Below are 14,727 nucleotides of genomic sequence, written 5' to 3' on the forward strand. Positions count from 1 at the left end.
CCAAGTGCATGTTTTATGAAGATACATTTTTCTGGAACAGTGTCTTTTTTTTTCTTTTTTCTTTTCTTTTTTTTTGGAGCTGGGGACCGAACCCAGGGGCTTGAGCTAACTCCCACTGAGCTAACTCCCAACCCCTGGAACAGTGTCTTAATCTTAAAGGGAGATGGTAATCAAAACAGACATTTGACATTTAGGTGTTAACCTGTGTAGTTGTAATCAGGTACAATCTATAGACATCTTCAAACTCAACTGTGGTCATAATGACACATTATGGTACATGCCTTCTCATTTGTAACCTTCAGTGTCTACGGAACCAAGTCACTGCCATAGGGACACATGTATCTATCTAATGGCATTCATGCCATAGGGACATATGTATCTATCTAATGGCATTCTTCTGTATGCACTTTAATGAACGCAGTGGTCTTTTTGAGTAAACATTTACAAATTTCTTTCCTAGTTAGGTGGTTTAAGTGTTTATAATGTTAGAGGCTAAATAATCTTCAACTGTACATAGATTTAGCTCATCTTTTTCACAGACTATGTGACATTTTTATAGTATGCATTTCCAGGTGTTTACATATGTCACGATCACTCACTTGAGGGAATGTTTTCATTTGGGGCTGGAGCTCTTCCAGAGGTCCAGGTTCAGTTACTAACACCCACAACCATCTCTAACTCCAGTCTTAGAGAATCATATACCCTTCTCTGGCCTCTGTAGGCACCAGACATGCATCTGGTATGCATGCACACATTCAGGCAGAACACCATGCATATAAAATAGAATCATTTTTAAAATAAGAGCATATTTTTATTTAGCCACACTGTTCATTTAGCTCTACCTTATGCTACCTGTGAATACTTAATTAACGGGAAACCTGTGCACCTCCCTCTCCGAAACATGACTTTTCATTCCCTCTTGGTGGTTTCCCTTTTGAATTTAGGCATGACTGGTTTTTTTGTACAATTAAACCTTTCCTTCCCTCTGCCAAAACATTTCATGTTCCCCTCTCAAACCCTGCTTGAAACATCAGTTTCCACCTGTCATCTCGGCATCTTTAGTGAACCCTCTTCTGCTTTCCTTTCTCACTCACTGCCTTTCTCTCTCCTAATCTTTACCATTGCCGAGTGCCTCTGGAAGACGCCAGCGAACACAGACACAACACTTCATGCTTGTCATTTCAGAACATTCTGTAGCTGAATACGGATTCTTCAGAAATGTCCCCTCCTATTCTAAGTAGTATCTGCAGAAAGATTTGAAGTCATAGTCACAAAATCACAAAGTGGTCAGGGACGTGAGCAATCAAATAGTAAAAGATGGTGAAAATCATTATTAATGTTTAAGGGTCGCTGTAACATACTAAAAGTATTGGCCATAGCTGCCAACCAAATAATGACCTAGAAATTCCATCAACAAAAATCTCTCTGGGGTTGGGGATTTAGCTCACTGGTAGAGCGCTTGCCTAGCAAGCGCAAGGCCCTGGGTTCGGTCCCCAGCTCCGAAAAAAAAGAATTTAAAGAAAAAAAAAATCTCTCCTAACATAGAGTGGAAGGACAGTGATGGAACCGAGAGAAGCGGTGGCTTTAGCCACACCTGCTGCTTGGGAGGCCTGCAGCGTGCCTGACTCCTGGTGCTCTGACGCCGACTCGGCCCGGCCCCTCTGGGTTGGAGTCAGGCGCGTACAGCATTTTAAATTCCACAGGTGATCCTGATGCTAACAATGTCAGAAAAATTAGTAAGAAGCCGGAAGGCTAAGACTACAGGTCTGACATCTCTCCAGTCAGACTTCAGGGCAGAGGGTGGGGTTATTGCGCTTTCTGTGGAGTGAGACCTGTAAGGATGAGGGACCTGTTGGGCTGAGGGGAGAAGGTAACACCCGGGCACCTCTGCTTACTGTAACTTCAAGAAGCAAGAATGTTTTTGTACCTCCCATAGGGAAGGAGAGAAACCTGACTGGTCTGTGGGATCCAACATAGGCCCTGCTCTTGGCCCCCCTGAGTTCTCTGGTGCACCCCAAGACCAGTGTTGCACTTGTAATGCTCTGCTCCACGGTCAGGGCACTGTCACGGAGAGGCTCATCAGCTGAAACAGTTTGCTTTTCTGTTCGATCCATTGATCTCTATGGCTTTCTAGTTCTGGGAATTTCCCTAAATTTTCACAATCAATGATGCATACCTACCCTTTATTTTGTTGTTGTTTTCTGATCTATTAGGAGTTTTACAGACTTACTGGACATAAGATTGTCATGTCCCATTTCCCAACACTGCAAAAAACAACTCTTGTAGCATGACCTTGAGAAGCGAAAGCTGAGGGCGTCTTCCCACCTGTTTGAAGCCTGATAGGTGAAGAGGGAAACCCTGTATTCAGCTGCTTTATTGCATCGCGTTAACATTGGGTAGTCTGGAGTTTTCCAGGGTTTCTTTTGTTTTGCTGGTAATACAACTCTGTGTCTCCTGCTTACTTAATCATTCAGAACAAAATGGTGGCACACACCTTTAATCCTAGTGCTCAGAAAGCAGAGGCAGGAGGATCTCTGTGAGTTCTAGGACAGCCTAAGCTACATAGAGAAACCCTTTCTCAAAACCAGCAGGAAACGAATGCGATGATAACTCGCCTGGCTAAACTCCCAGCAAAGCAAATCTGCACTGTGAGAGCTTGGAGGCTCTAGTCAAGGAGCGCAGCGCCTTTATCCTTCCCCAGGAAAGCAGTCCTGTGGTGCTCAGCTCTGCTGTGGTGTACACGGAACTGTGAGGGAAAGTGAGGCTGCTCCCCCTGCCAGCCAGCTCAGCAGGTCAACCCTTACATCGCTGAGGTGACAGACAGAGCCCCATCACCTCATATCCAAGGCAGACTGAACTGGCTCTGCCAGCCTTGCCAGCTTGCTTCAGGATCTGTAGTGAGAAGGAGTCCTCCAAAGCACCGAGTGTACTGCAGACAGAGAGTGAACAGTTTCAGGCTGCAAGGTGGCAGAGCCTCTCCCTTAAATCGTCTTCCTTACATGTCACAGCTCTTGGCTGAGAGGCTGATGGGATCGCTCCCAGAAGTCCAACTGAGGGTTGAGGAAGGACACTGGGAATGGAGGGAGGAAGACTGAGGAGAGATACTCAGCTGAAGGTGGCTGGCCGGCCACTGTCACGCATCTGTCTGTCAGGCTGTTTCTGTTCATTGTTCACTTCTTATGAAAGTATACATGTGTGATACAGCAACAGTTTCAGACATTTAAATGTCCTCAGTGGATTACGGACACTCCCAATATTGCAAAACCCTCTTCACCCCAGACAGAAACTCTGCACCACAACATTCCCCTGGTGACCTTTCTTCTCTTCTGAGTCTCAATTTGACTGTGCATGTGTGGTATACATGTGCAGTATTGAGATGTCTGTGCACTTGCGTACAGGCTAGGGGTCAACATCCAGTGTGGTGAGATGTCTTTGTATTTTACTTATGATTGCTGTGTATGCATGTATATGTCACAGCGTTTGTGTAGAGGCCAGAGGATACATTGGAGGATATGGTTCTTTCCTTCCATGTGGAATCCAGGGATCAAACTCCACTTTTCAGGCATGCGCAGCAAGCGCTTTTACTCTCTAAGCCATCTCTCCAGTCCTGCACCAACTCCAGAGCGACTGCCCTGCAAGCCCTGAGATCCTTCTGTCTCCCTCACCCCCGTGTGCCACTGCACTGGGCTTTTCTGTGCTGCGAACTCAGGTTATCCCTGTGCTCGGCATGTGCTCCCACACTGAGCAGTTATCACAGGATCCCCACACATACACGTACACGTACACATACACTCCTTTTTCTTCAGGATATCCATTCTGATGGGTAAGAACTAGAATCTCTTAGAGTGTTTCTTTCCATTTACCTGGTCACTGTTGATGCAAAACATCTTGCCATTTTTGAATATATACTGTGTGTGTGTGTGTGTGTGTGTGTGTGTGTGTGTGTGTCCAACTCCACTGCCTCAGTGTAGAAGAAAGACATTAGACATTTCTTTGGGGAAAGGAGCTGAATAATTGCAATGTGTAATTCCATGTAGCTGTGCAGTTGTTTACCTGTGTAGTTAGCTCTATTTTTCTTTTTTAAAGTGTATTTCTTTCTGCCAATAAATAACTATAGCTATCACTGTCTCCAGACTGGAGTGTCTGAAAGGGGTCTGAGTCGAAATTTAAAAGAGGGCTTTCTACTCCATTCTCATAACAAAATGTCAAAATGAGGCCTACTTAACTAAATGCTCTATGTTCTCAGGCCTAGGTCTGTTTCTGTGCTGTGCCTTTTCTCGTGTGTGGAGAAGAAAGCTGTAGGTAACAAGGCCAGAGTCGGCAGGGCTTAGAAATGCTTGCTGTGGTTCCTCAGTGCCTCTAACAGAGAAGCCAGGGACGATCCTCTGGGAACTGGTGTCAGAGCAGCACCAGTCATGTGCACACTGTGTGCAAAGCCCGGAGGTGGCTTCTCTTGTGAGAGACTGTCATTACCTGAAGTTGTCAGTACCTGTCGATGGGACACTGAGTGTCTTCTCGTGTCCTCTTGTGTCTCAGGTGATTGGCGACTGGCCCTTTGGAGGGTGAGTGCCTATCTGGCACATCGATGACAGAAGAACTGGGTGTTCCCTTTCTGGAGCACTGGGAAGCAATTTTCCTCCTTTGGCTGGGGCAGTGCAAAGCTGTACCATGAATGAATGATTAAAGCCTTAGGTGAAGTGGCTTTAAACCCAGCATAGTCAAGTCTCTGGAAGGAAAATACTGAAACTTCCTTGTGTTTTTCATAAAGGCTTTTACGAATTTCTTTTTTATATAATACCATAGAGCAAAAGTCTACTTACTTTGTTTGCTTAGGAAAATCTGTACTTCTAGTGACCTCAGTGAAATTCAAGGGAAATGTTTAGAAAATTAAAGGATTGGGGGGGGGGAGTTGTTTCCCTCCCTCCCTCCCTCCCTCCCTCCCTCCCTCCCTTCCTTCCTCCCTTCCTTCCTTCCTTCCTTCCTTATTTTTTCCTTTATCTTTTACAAACCTTGTGTCAAGGGCTGACTTTCAATACATCGAAGCAAGGGAGCTGCTCTGCTACTTAGGAAACCCCAACCCAGAAGCAGGTCAGCTACGAATGATTTAGTGCCAGGTTCCACATGAACGTGTGGTAAGCGTGATGGGCAAGAGGACAGGCCCTTTCCAGTCGCACCCCATTTCCCGGGACGAATGGCTTTCCAAACTGCACTCTGGTTCCGACACCCAGTGGGGGTTGCGGGGGGACCCACCCCAAGTGAGAGGCGCAACACGGGACCTGCCAGGGACGGGCTTTAGGTTTTCTTACGTGTTTAGAGAGGATCTGGGAGAGCTGAGGATAACGACCTGACTGTCCTGCCTCCGTCCCCTGAGTGCTGGCATCGCAGGCAGTGTGCTGTCACCAGCATGTGCCTGGCTGAAGAAAACTTTTTTCTGCTTTTAAAATTTTGTGTTGTCTGCATGGCATCCATACACAGAGGCCAGAAGAGTGTGTCAGATCTTCTGGAACATCTGTTACAGATGGTCATGAGCTCATATGGGTGCTGGGAATCCAACTTCAGCCCTCCGGTGCTCTTAACCATGGAGCCGTCTTTCCAGCTTCCCCCTTAAGTATTTTTGGAAGAAACAGCACATAAACAAAGTCCTCCTCCCCTTCCATCGCCATGAAGGAGTTTGTCTAATTGCTGTAGTCACAGGCTTTGGTTATGACGCACAGCACCTATTGGAAGGACAGTGCTTAGATCAGCTCCTCCCCACCTTTTGAGATTTTGAGACAGAGCTTTTCCTGTGACCAGGCTGGCCTTGAACTCAGAGTTCCACCTGCCTCTGCCTCCCAAGTACTGGGATTAAAGGCGTGCACCACCATGCCCAGGCCTAGATTCAGTTTCTTAAATGTTCCCATTCATGACTCCTTTTTGCCCAAGAAATTTCTAAGCAATCCCGGACATTCGGGTGTATAGAATAGACATACAAGGAGAACATTTATTAGTAGTCCGAGTTTACTTTAAAACTCGCTGCTGTGCAGGCATTTTTACTGTGTGTTCAAGATGGAAGCAGGTACAGTTGCAGCAGATGGATATGCTTGTGTGCTAGTGCAGTTGTCCAAAGGCACACTGTGTTTTGATATTACCTGCTGAGAAATGGCAGTGATATTAGGTCGTTGTTGTATGTCCCTAAACCATGGTGTTTCCATAAGAGCAGAAAACGTATGCACAGCACAAACACAATAGCCATAGCCTCCAGTGTGAGCTGAGGGGCTGTGAGCAGTGCTGTCTAGCAGTGCATAGTAGGAGAGCGCCATGGTCAAATGCACGTGTGTGCTCGGAACCAACATCTCACTAGAGTTTCCTATGGTGGCGTGGCCAGCCCTCCAGATCACCTTGGATTCCTTTTAGGCTGTGTGTGTTCAGAAACCTTTACTGCTGCTCAGTTGTTCTCTTCCTGGTGTGGGGTTACTACTTTTTCTTTAGTTACGATACACATCACCTGATAAAGGTTTATACTGCTTTGTTGGGAAGACCCTTTCACCTTTTCGGGTGGGTAATGTGTGGGGTGGTGCTGGTGGATATCTCAAGAAATTTTCACCTAGTGGTTTTAATGTGAGTGCTTCAGTCATGTTCTGTTGATAGAGGTCCGTGTGCCTCTGAAAACCTACAAAACACTTCCCAAGGATATCGCCCGTGACCTGCTCTGCTCAGGCATTTAAAAGCCCATTCCCCTGCTGTTTAGGGGCTTCCTGTGCATTCTCAAGCATCAGAAATGTGTGTCCCAAGCACTGGGTCCTAGAAGCCGGGAGTAGCCCTGCCTGTCTAACTTCCCTCGGAGCCAGCCCAGCGCTGAGCTGAGCTAGGTACTTAACTTTCGTTGTTTGTTTGAGAACAGCTTGTTCTAGGCTTTCACTTACCCTGAGCCAAACATGTGAACCTTTTATTCTGGTATAAACTGTGCTAGAAAATCCAGCACAGGGGCTTGGCCCTGGGATTGTGGTGCTCCCTTTGAAGATCTTTCAGCACAACAAACTGCTCATCCTGAAGAAAACTTAGTTTGTTAGGAAATAAGGTAAAACACTGCATGTTCTAGTCGCCTAATTATGAGTTCGATCGGTGAAGCGGTTTTTACAAGTCTCACAGTAGTTTTGTTTGGGTTTGGTTTTGCCTGTAAACAGAGGGCCCAGAAGGTGACCGAGCCTGGAGTCTCTTCTTACCCTAGTGTGGGAGCTTTAGAAGTGGCCTGTGGTAAGCTGGTTTTGGTGACGTCCTTAACCTCAGAACACTGAGGTGAGAGAAATGTCCAGAGCGAAACGAAACTAGCCTGGGCTACGGAAGAACCTGTTTCAGAAAATGGTTGGCATTGTTACTAAGTCTTCCTTCCCCTGCTCAATCAAGGAGCAGTATAAAGTTAATCACAGCAGTAGGCAACTGTGTTTTCTTCAGCCTGTTGATCACTGATATTCAGATTGGCCCTGCATGAGAAAAGGTCAGGTGACAGCACTCTGGAGGCAGACAGGTGGAGCTCTGAAAAAGAATTATTCTTGTATTTAAAGTATACAGTGTTTAATTCGTTGGGAAGCAGAGTTTTTATTCTGAGCACACTGCTGAGTGAAGGTTTAGAGGACCTGAAGTAGGGGCAAAAGGAGGACCTCAGAGTTCCAGTCTCCAGTCCCCGCTAAAGACTGCAGTAGGAGAAGCATGGAACCCTTGTTCTAGAAGACCCTTGACCCACCAGGGATACCTCATAAGTGTCAACATCTAGCTGAGAAGAGCTAAGGAAGGGTAAAATGGACAAAACGACTTGCGTGGACGTCGTGGATCTGGCTTGTGAGAGGAAGAAGAGAGAGTAAGCAGACATGGGTGTGGCTGGTTATAGAACAGGAGCTGGCTGGCTTGGCCAGTGTGAAGGAAAGCGGCGAGCACCTGAGAAGGTCTCAGTTCTCTCTCAAAAATCCGGCTGTAGGAGAAGGATGTGCTAAGGCTCTGAGAGGGCAGCTTCTCCCGGTGTAGTCTTGCTAAGGAATATAATTACCGGTGGGCCTGACTTACACTGCTCTCTAATCTAGGGCCATGGCTAGACGGGAAGATGAAGAAGTGGGTGAGGCTTTATTTCCCTGTCTGATGCCGTCCACGTATGCTCACGGGACACGCTCGTTAGTATTTCTGTGTTTTAGCTCCACTAGTTTTACAGAAGCTGGGGTCTCAGGGACTTTTCGGGTGTATTAAGAAGTGATACTTTCACTGAAGGAAATTTGTTTCCTTTGGCAGGTTTTCTACTTACAAAGGACAATGACTACTGATGAGAGCACCAGTAACAATGGAGAAAACCCAGCAGCCACCGTGGTTGAGCAGGGAGAAGATATCACTACGAAAAAAGATAGAGGAGTATTAAAGGTAAGGCCATGGAGGTGTGTGACAGGGAGGTCTGCTGGTGTGAGCTGACGGGCTCAGTAGCAAACACTGCAGCTCCCTTCCCGTCTAGCATCGTAACTGGGGGTCATCTCAGGTTATAGGTGTGCAGCTTCCATTGGGCTAGGCCCTGGAGAACAAGCCCAAGCTGTGCTTTCCCCCAAGAGAACCCCTCCTTGCTCAGAGTGCGCATGTGCACTGCTGTTTGCGTACGCCATCTTAGTGCGCTAAAGCTGTGAGTGACAGCGGAAGGGTCTGCGGGGAAGAGGAGCGAGCTTGGCTTTGTATACAAGTACTGTTTCTATGTGTCATGGTGTAAGAACACAGAATATATTTGGATCATCTTTCCTATTTATTTAAAGAGTGTGTGTGTGTGTGTGTGTGTGTGTGTGTTGCATGCATTTATGTACACATATGCATGTGTACTAGTCCCTGTCAGGATATCTTCCTCAATCCCTTTTCTACCTTATTTTTCTGTGTGACAGAGTCTTTTTCCAAACCTAAAAGGAAGCCTGTTTTAGTAAGGCTGGGTAGCCAGCAAACTTCTGGGGTCCATTTGTCTCTGCCCAGTACTCGGGTTGGAGACACGCTCTGTCATGATTATTTTTTTCCAAGGGTCTAAGGAATCTGAGCCCGGATCCTCTATAAACCAGCTCCAGAGACATTTTAATTTGCATCTTAGCAACAGTGTTGAGACAGTACCATTGCTGATGGTGGGACTAGGTATGGTTCCCTAGGGTCTCACTAAGTTGCCCAGGCTGGCCTTGAATTACACTTAACCCAGGCAGGTCTTGAACGTGCCATCCTCCTTCCTTCGTCTCCTAAGTGGGTGGGATTCTCTTCTGTGATTCTCGCTGAGTCTCCATGTGTTCCTGTTGTTACCTTGCTCGTGCTGTCAGGCCATCCAGATCTCTTGTTGCTGCAGCGTCTTAGCCTGGTAGCTGGAATTCCTCCTCCAGAGCTCCAGGAAGCTTCTCAGGACCGTGGAGATTGTCAGGCTGTCCACAGCGTCTCCACCTCATCTGTTCCGTGCTGCATAGAGAGCTGGCCTCCCAGGCCCCAGGCCGGTGTACTCTGTCACAGAGCACTGGGTGGTTCAGGAGAGAGGTCTTCTTCGGCTCACGGTTCCATAGTCGGAGAGTCCCAGGACATGGCATGCCTGTCTCCTTGCCTCAGAGTAGAGAGCAGAAGGCAGGCAGGCACGAAGGTCTGAGAGACACAAGCAGGCGTGGGCAGCTTCGTACAACTTGAATTATGAGCCCCATCCCTCCACACGGAGCTCAGAGAGGCGAGACCTGACTAACTATCTGTTTCCCTCCTGAAGGCCTTGTGTTCTAGCACTGTCCCGGTAGCAGTCAGCCCAGCGTCGGCTCTCCAGAGGACAGCTCCTATTCATCCCTCTCTCAGACCACAGTACCCCTCCACTGGGAGCGCACACTGCTGCCGAGCCTGCTCAGAGCGCCTGGATAGACAGAAAACCATAGTCCCCTTTGTTCTAGGGAGTGGTCTAAGAACAACAAGTTATGATAACTGTGTGCGGTTTGAAGTTCTGTTAATGTCTAGACTCCTCCAGTCACCTTGGAGCTTTTGATGAAGTCAGTGCGTTTCACAGCTCTGACCAGGAGTATTTGCCAACCTCCCTGGGTTAAGTTTCCTGTTTGTAAAGTTTGTAATAATAACAATAATCAAGAAAAATATAAGTTGGTTTTATGTTTTTCGCATAAATTAAAACTAGATTTTTATCTTTAGACAACTTAAGACTTAAGCACAAGTGTCGTCTTGCTGGGGAGACACACACATAACAAGAGGACATTATCACATGTCCTCTGCACCACCGAAAATGGCCCCTTTGGCACAGATGATTGACAGGCTGAATTGCACCACCACAAGCCTGGATTAAATTTTCTTTTCCAAGAACTGACCAGTTGTATTAGCAGCTTGCTCTGACGAAAATAAAGGAAATATTCTAGATTTTACAATGGATAAATATTTTTCAGTTTGAAGTTCTTCCTTTTTTCCCTTTCCTTTGTCTTTTCTAGAAGACAGGCTTCTTGGTACTGTCGAAGTCTGTGTTTTCAGACTGCAGACAGTGGAAGTCTAAGCTGTTGTGTCGGAGCATACAGTAGTCGGAGCCTATCTTTAGCAAAGGACAGCAGTTTGACTCTTCGCCGGAGCTGACGGACTAAGTGTCCAGCAGTCTTTTGGCTAATTCAGTTTGTGTACCTGATGCCTGCTCATGAGTCTGTGTTTTGAGAGTTATTCGCATCAAGTGTGGGGCTGATTCCGTTTTGTCTTGTTGGAGAAAGGGTTTCACAGAATAACCTAGCTGGCCTGGAGCTTACCGTGTAGACCAGGCTGTCTCCGCAGTGATCCTTTGCCTCTGCTCTGGCTTTCTGTTTTGAGAGAATACTGTGGAGAGCAGTAGTAATAACTGTAACACAAAGGGTCAGTGAAGACAGTTCTCTGAGAGGAACAGAGGAGCCACGAGGGACTGCGGGGAATCTGCCCATCTGTCTGGGTGCCGGGGAGTAGCCCGGGTGGCCTTTGTACCTTTTACAAGTGCAAAGCTCTACACTCTTTTCTTATGTTTGTCTTCTAGATTGTCAAAAGAGTGGGGACTAGTGAGGAGACCCCAATGATTGGTGACAAGGTTTATGTCCACTACAAAGGCAAGTTGTCGAATGGAAAGAAGTTTGATTCCAGTCGTGACAGAAATGAGCCGTTTGTCTTTAGCCTTGGCAAAGGTAAGCAGGCAGTGTTTTCAGTGTTTGTTTAGGTTTGGTTCTGTTTATACTCCACTGAAGGAGTGGAGCCTGTCCCTGGCAGATGCTGTCCCTGTGGTCTGTTTGCGTCACTTTTTGTAGCAGCATGAGGATGATGCCATTTTCACTTCCTGACACTCACACGGCAACCTAAGACCTGCAGAGGCACAAACCGTGGGGACCTTTGTGGGTGTCAGTGATGTCGTCTCTGCAGCCCATGTCGTGTTGTCACTGCCTCTCCTGTTGGGTGTCACCTCAGTGCTTCATAAGTCAGCACATGACACATATGGTACAGCTCCTGGGTGGCCCTCAGCTTGTGTGCACGGCCCTTCTGTGCACCCCTGCCCTCAGGAAGCTGCGACACTTTCAGCTGGGAAGTGAGCTAGCTTGGTGCTGCTGTGAACATTTTTCTTCTTGCAAAGACCGTCTGACTGTTGAGACTTGAGAGGTATTTCCTGAAGTAGAGTGAGAGAAACCCGTCCTCTCGAGGAAAACAACCAAGCGGAAGCTGCAATTACAGCTTCAGGTAAAAACCAGTTTTAAAAAATTTGTAGGGGTTGGGGATTTAGCTCAGTGGTAGAGCGCTTGCCTAGGAAGCACAAGGCCCTGGGTTCGATCCCCAGCTCCGAAAAAAAGAACCAAAAAAAAAAAATTTTTTTTTGTGGCTGCCGGGGCTTAACAGCTTCGTGGAACGTGAGACTTTTCTCTGAGAGCAATGAGTACTAATGAGTGTGACTTTACTTCTGGACAGTGAGATTTGTCACTGTTAGAAGATCTGCCTAATTCAATTAGCCTGCCTTTCCCAGGGACCGTCACGTGTGGACAGGCAGTCCATTCAGGCTGGATCAGGGCTTTAGCAGAGTACAGTATGAACAGTCCTTTGATGCAGCTGACCTTCTGAACCTCCGACACTTTTGATAGTCACCTAGGAACTCTGTGACACTGCTCGTCTGCCTTTTCCCAGGTCCTTGTGAGTTTGCACTTTTCTACATCGTCAGTCAGAAACAAACGAATGACTTCCTCTTGGCTTATATTAAGTCAAACATTTCACTTTCGTACAATTAAAAGTGACAGCTCGGGACTGGGGTGCTGCTCTGTACTTAGAGCATCCAAAGCTGAGTGTGACCTCAGGGTAGCACCTGTGTAATCCCAGCACTTGGCAATCAGGGTCAGAAGCACAGTGTGCTGTACAGTTGACCACAGAACGAGAAAGGTAAACCAGCCCAATAGCACACAGCTGTCATCCCAGCGGTTGAGAGGTGTCCCAGTTAGGGTTCTGTGGCTGTGATGAAACACCACGACCAAAGGCAATGTGGGGAGGAAAGGGTTTGTTTGGCTTACACTTCCATATCACTGGTCATCATTGAAAGAAGTCAGAACAGGAACTCAGGCAGGGCAGGAACCTGCAGGCAGGAGCTGACTCGGAGGGCACAGAGGGCTGCTGCCGACTGGCTTGCTCATCGTGGCTTGCTCAGCCTGCTTTTTTTTTTTTTTTTTTTTTTGGTTCTTTTTTTCGGAGCTGGGGACCGAACCCAGGGCCTTGCGCTTCCTAGGTAAGCGCTCTACCGCTGAGCTAAATCCCCAGCCCCTCAGCCTGCTTTCTTAAAGAACCCAGGATCACCAGCCCAGGGACCACCCACAATGGTCCTCACAATTGAGATGCCCTCCTCTCAGATGACTCCAGCTTGTGTCAAGTTGATGTAAAACTGGCCAGCACAGGAGGCAGAGTAGAGCTCTGAGTTCAAAGCTGTGTTGTACCTCACAGCAAGACCCTGTCTCAGGAAAAGGGGAAAACTAGCCAAGCCAATTAGATAGATCTTGTATTAATATTGTAACAGTTGCTACTCCGTCAAAATAAAGAAGAAATAGAAGTAGAAAGTAGCATAACTATTGTCTCTGGAGTCCCTAGTCCCTTAGAGTGTAGGTCTCCCAGGGAGTACACAGAAATATTCCAAAGAGAAGGTCCAGGCAATTTTGGGATTCTAGTATGACTTCGGTGTTTTGTTTGGTTTGGTTTGGTTTTAAGATACAGTCTTCTCTATGTAGCCCCTCCTGTCTTGGACCTTACTTTGTAGCGTAGGCTGGCCTCAAACTCAAAGTGGTATACCTGCCTCTGTCTCCGAAGTGCTGGGACTAAAGATACGCACCACCACATCTGGCCTGAGATTAGTATTTTAAATAGGACTATTATGAGTAACTATAAAAACTTTATTGAAAAATGTACATAAATAGAGCACTGCTCTCCCCCCACTGTGTGCCCTCTGCCCTTCCCCTACTGTGTGCCCACTGCTCCTGCCCCCTACTGTGCCCACTGCCTCTACCTCCTACTGTGTGCCCACTGCCCTCTCCCCTGCTGTGTGCCTACTGCCCTTCCTGTACTGACCTTTAAACTCCAAGTTCATTGTCTACACTGTGAATAACTGCTCTTATTATAAACCACCGTATAACGTTGAGGTGAAAATAACACATACCATTGCGTACATCAGCCCAGCACAGTAAAAACTATTGTAACCTCTTGTGTCGTAACTCTTGTTACTGAGCAGTCATATAAAACCTTTTGAAACAATGCTTAGCTAACCTTTTTTTTTTTTTTTTTTTTTTTTTTTGTCCCAGGAAGTTGGGAAAGAAACAGAATCAGTCTAAGACCTGGTTGTTAGCACAGTTTGCTGTGTTCCAGGATAGAACGGGACAGTTGCCCTTGTGTGCTCGTGTTAGTTTTGATTTTGTTTGCAGTGCTGTTGTCCACTTGACTTTTCTCTAAAGCATCCTTCCTTGATTGTGAAGTGAGACAGAGAAGTCCTTTCTTCAAGTCGTCATCTATCTCCAGCATTCTAGGAGGTAGAAAATATCAGTGTCCAGTTCTCCTAACAGTGTTGAAAAGAATTCCTTTTCTAAGGATGTCTCTTGTCACCCCTGCTGAAAATCACTGAGTGTACAACTTTTAAACATATGTCTGCGTTTAAGATCTGAGTATGTTTAGAATCTGACAGCATGAAAGTGGTTTTGTTTGTCCATGAGGAGGCAGGCGGAGGCCCACAGGTCCGTTCACTTGCACACAGTGAACTCACACCTCACGTGTGAGGCAGTGCAGTCAGGGGAGAGAATGGCCCACAGCACGTGTGTGCGCATGTGTGTGTGCATGTGTGTGCGCATGTGTGTGCGCATGTGTGCTCCACACCTGCTGCTCCTCTCTGGGCAAGGAGGCATGGCAGTCTGTAGGGTCTGTAAACACAAAATGCACCATCGATGATACTGTGAAGTTAATGTGTACTTTAACAGAAGTGTTATACTTTACACATCTCATACTCCTAAGCCTAGACACTTTACGTCACACTCAGTAACTTAATGACAGGACTGAAGCTTGGCAGTCGCGCACACCTTTCATCTTCCACTCGGGAGGCAGAGGCAGGAGGATCTGCATGAGTTCCAGGCCAGCCTGGTCTACAGAGTGAGTTCCAGGACAGCCTGGTCTACAGAGTGAGTTCCAGGACAGCCTGGTCTACAGAGTGAGTTCCGGGACAGCCAGGAACGCACAGAGAAAGAAGCTCTGCCTGAAAAGAAACAAAAA

The 14,727-nt window shown here is 47.0% G+C and overlaps 1 protein-coding gene across 1 annotated transcript in view; it reads left to right on the plus strand.

Annotated features, from left to right (window-relative positions):
- The first annotated feature begins 8,256 nt into the window (after nucleotides 1-8,256).
- The window catches only part of Fkbp5 (FKBP prolyl isomerase 5), a 42,161-nt gene continuing 35,690 nt past the window's right edge, over nucleotides 8,257-14,727 (plus strand). The window contains exons 1-2 of the mRNA XM_032888564.1: nucleotides 8,257-8,382; nucleotides 10,997-11,141. Coding sequence (XP_032744455.1) covers nucleotides 8,278-8,382; nucleotides 10,997-11,141 — 250 coding nt within the window. The 5' untranslated portion in view covers nucleotides 8,257-8,277. The remainder of the gene's footprint in view (nucleotides 8,383-10,996; nucleotides 11,142-14,727) is intronic.

This window comes from Rattus rattus, chromosome 18, assembly GCF_011064425.1.
Source record: "Rattus rattus isolate New Zealand chromosome 18, Rrattus_CSIRO_v1, whole genome shotgun sequence".
In the NCBI taxonomy this organism is placed as follows: domain Eukaryota; kingdom Metazoa; phylum Chordata; class Mammalia; order Rodentia; family Muridae; genus Rattus; species Rattus rattus.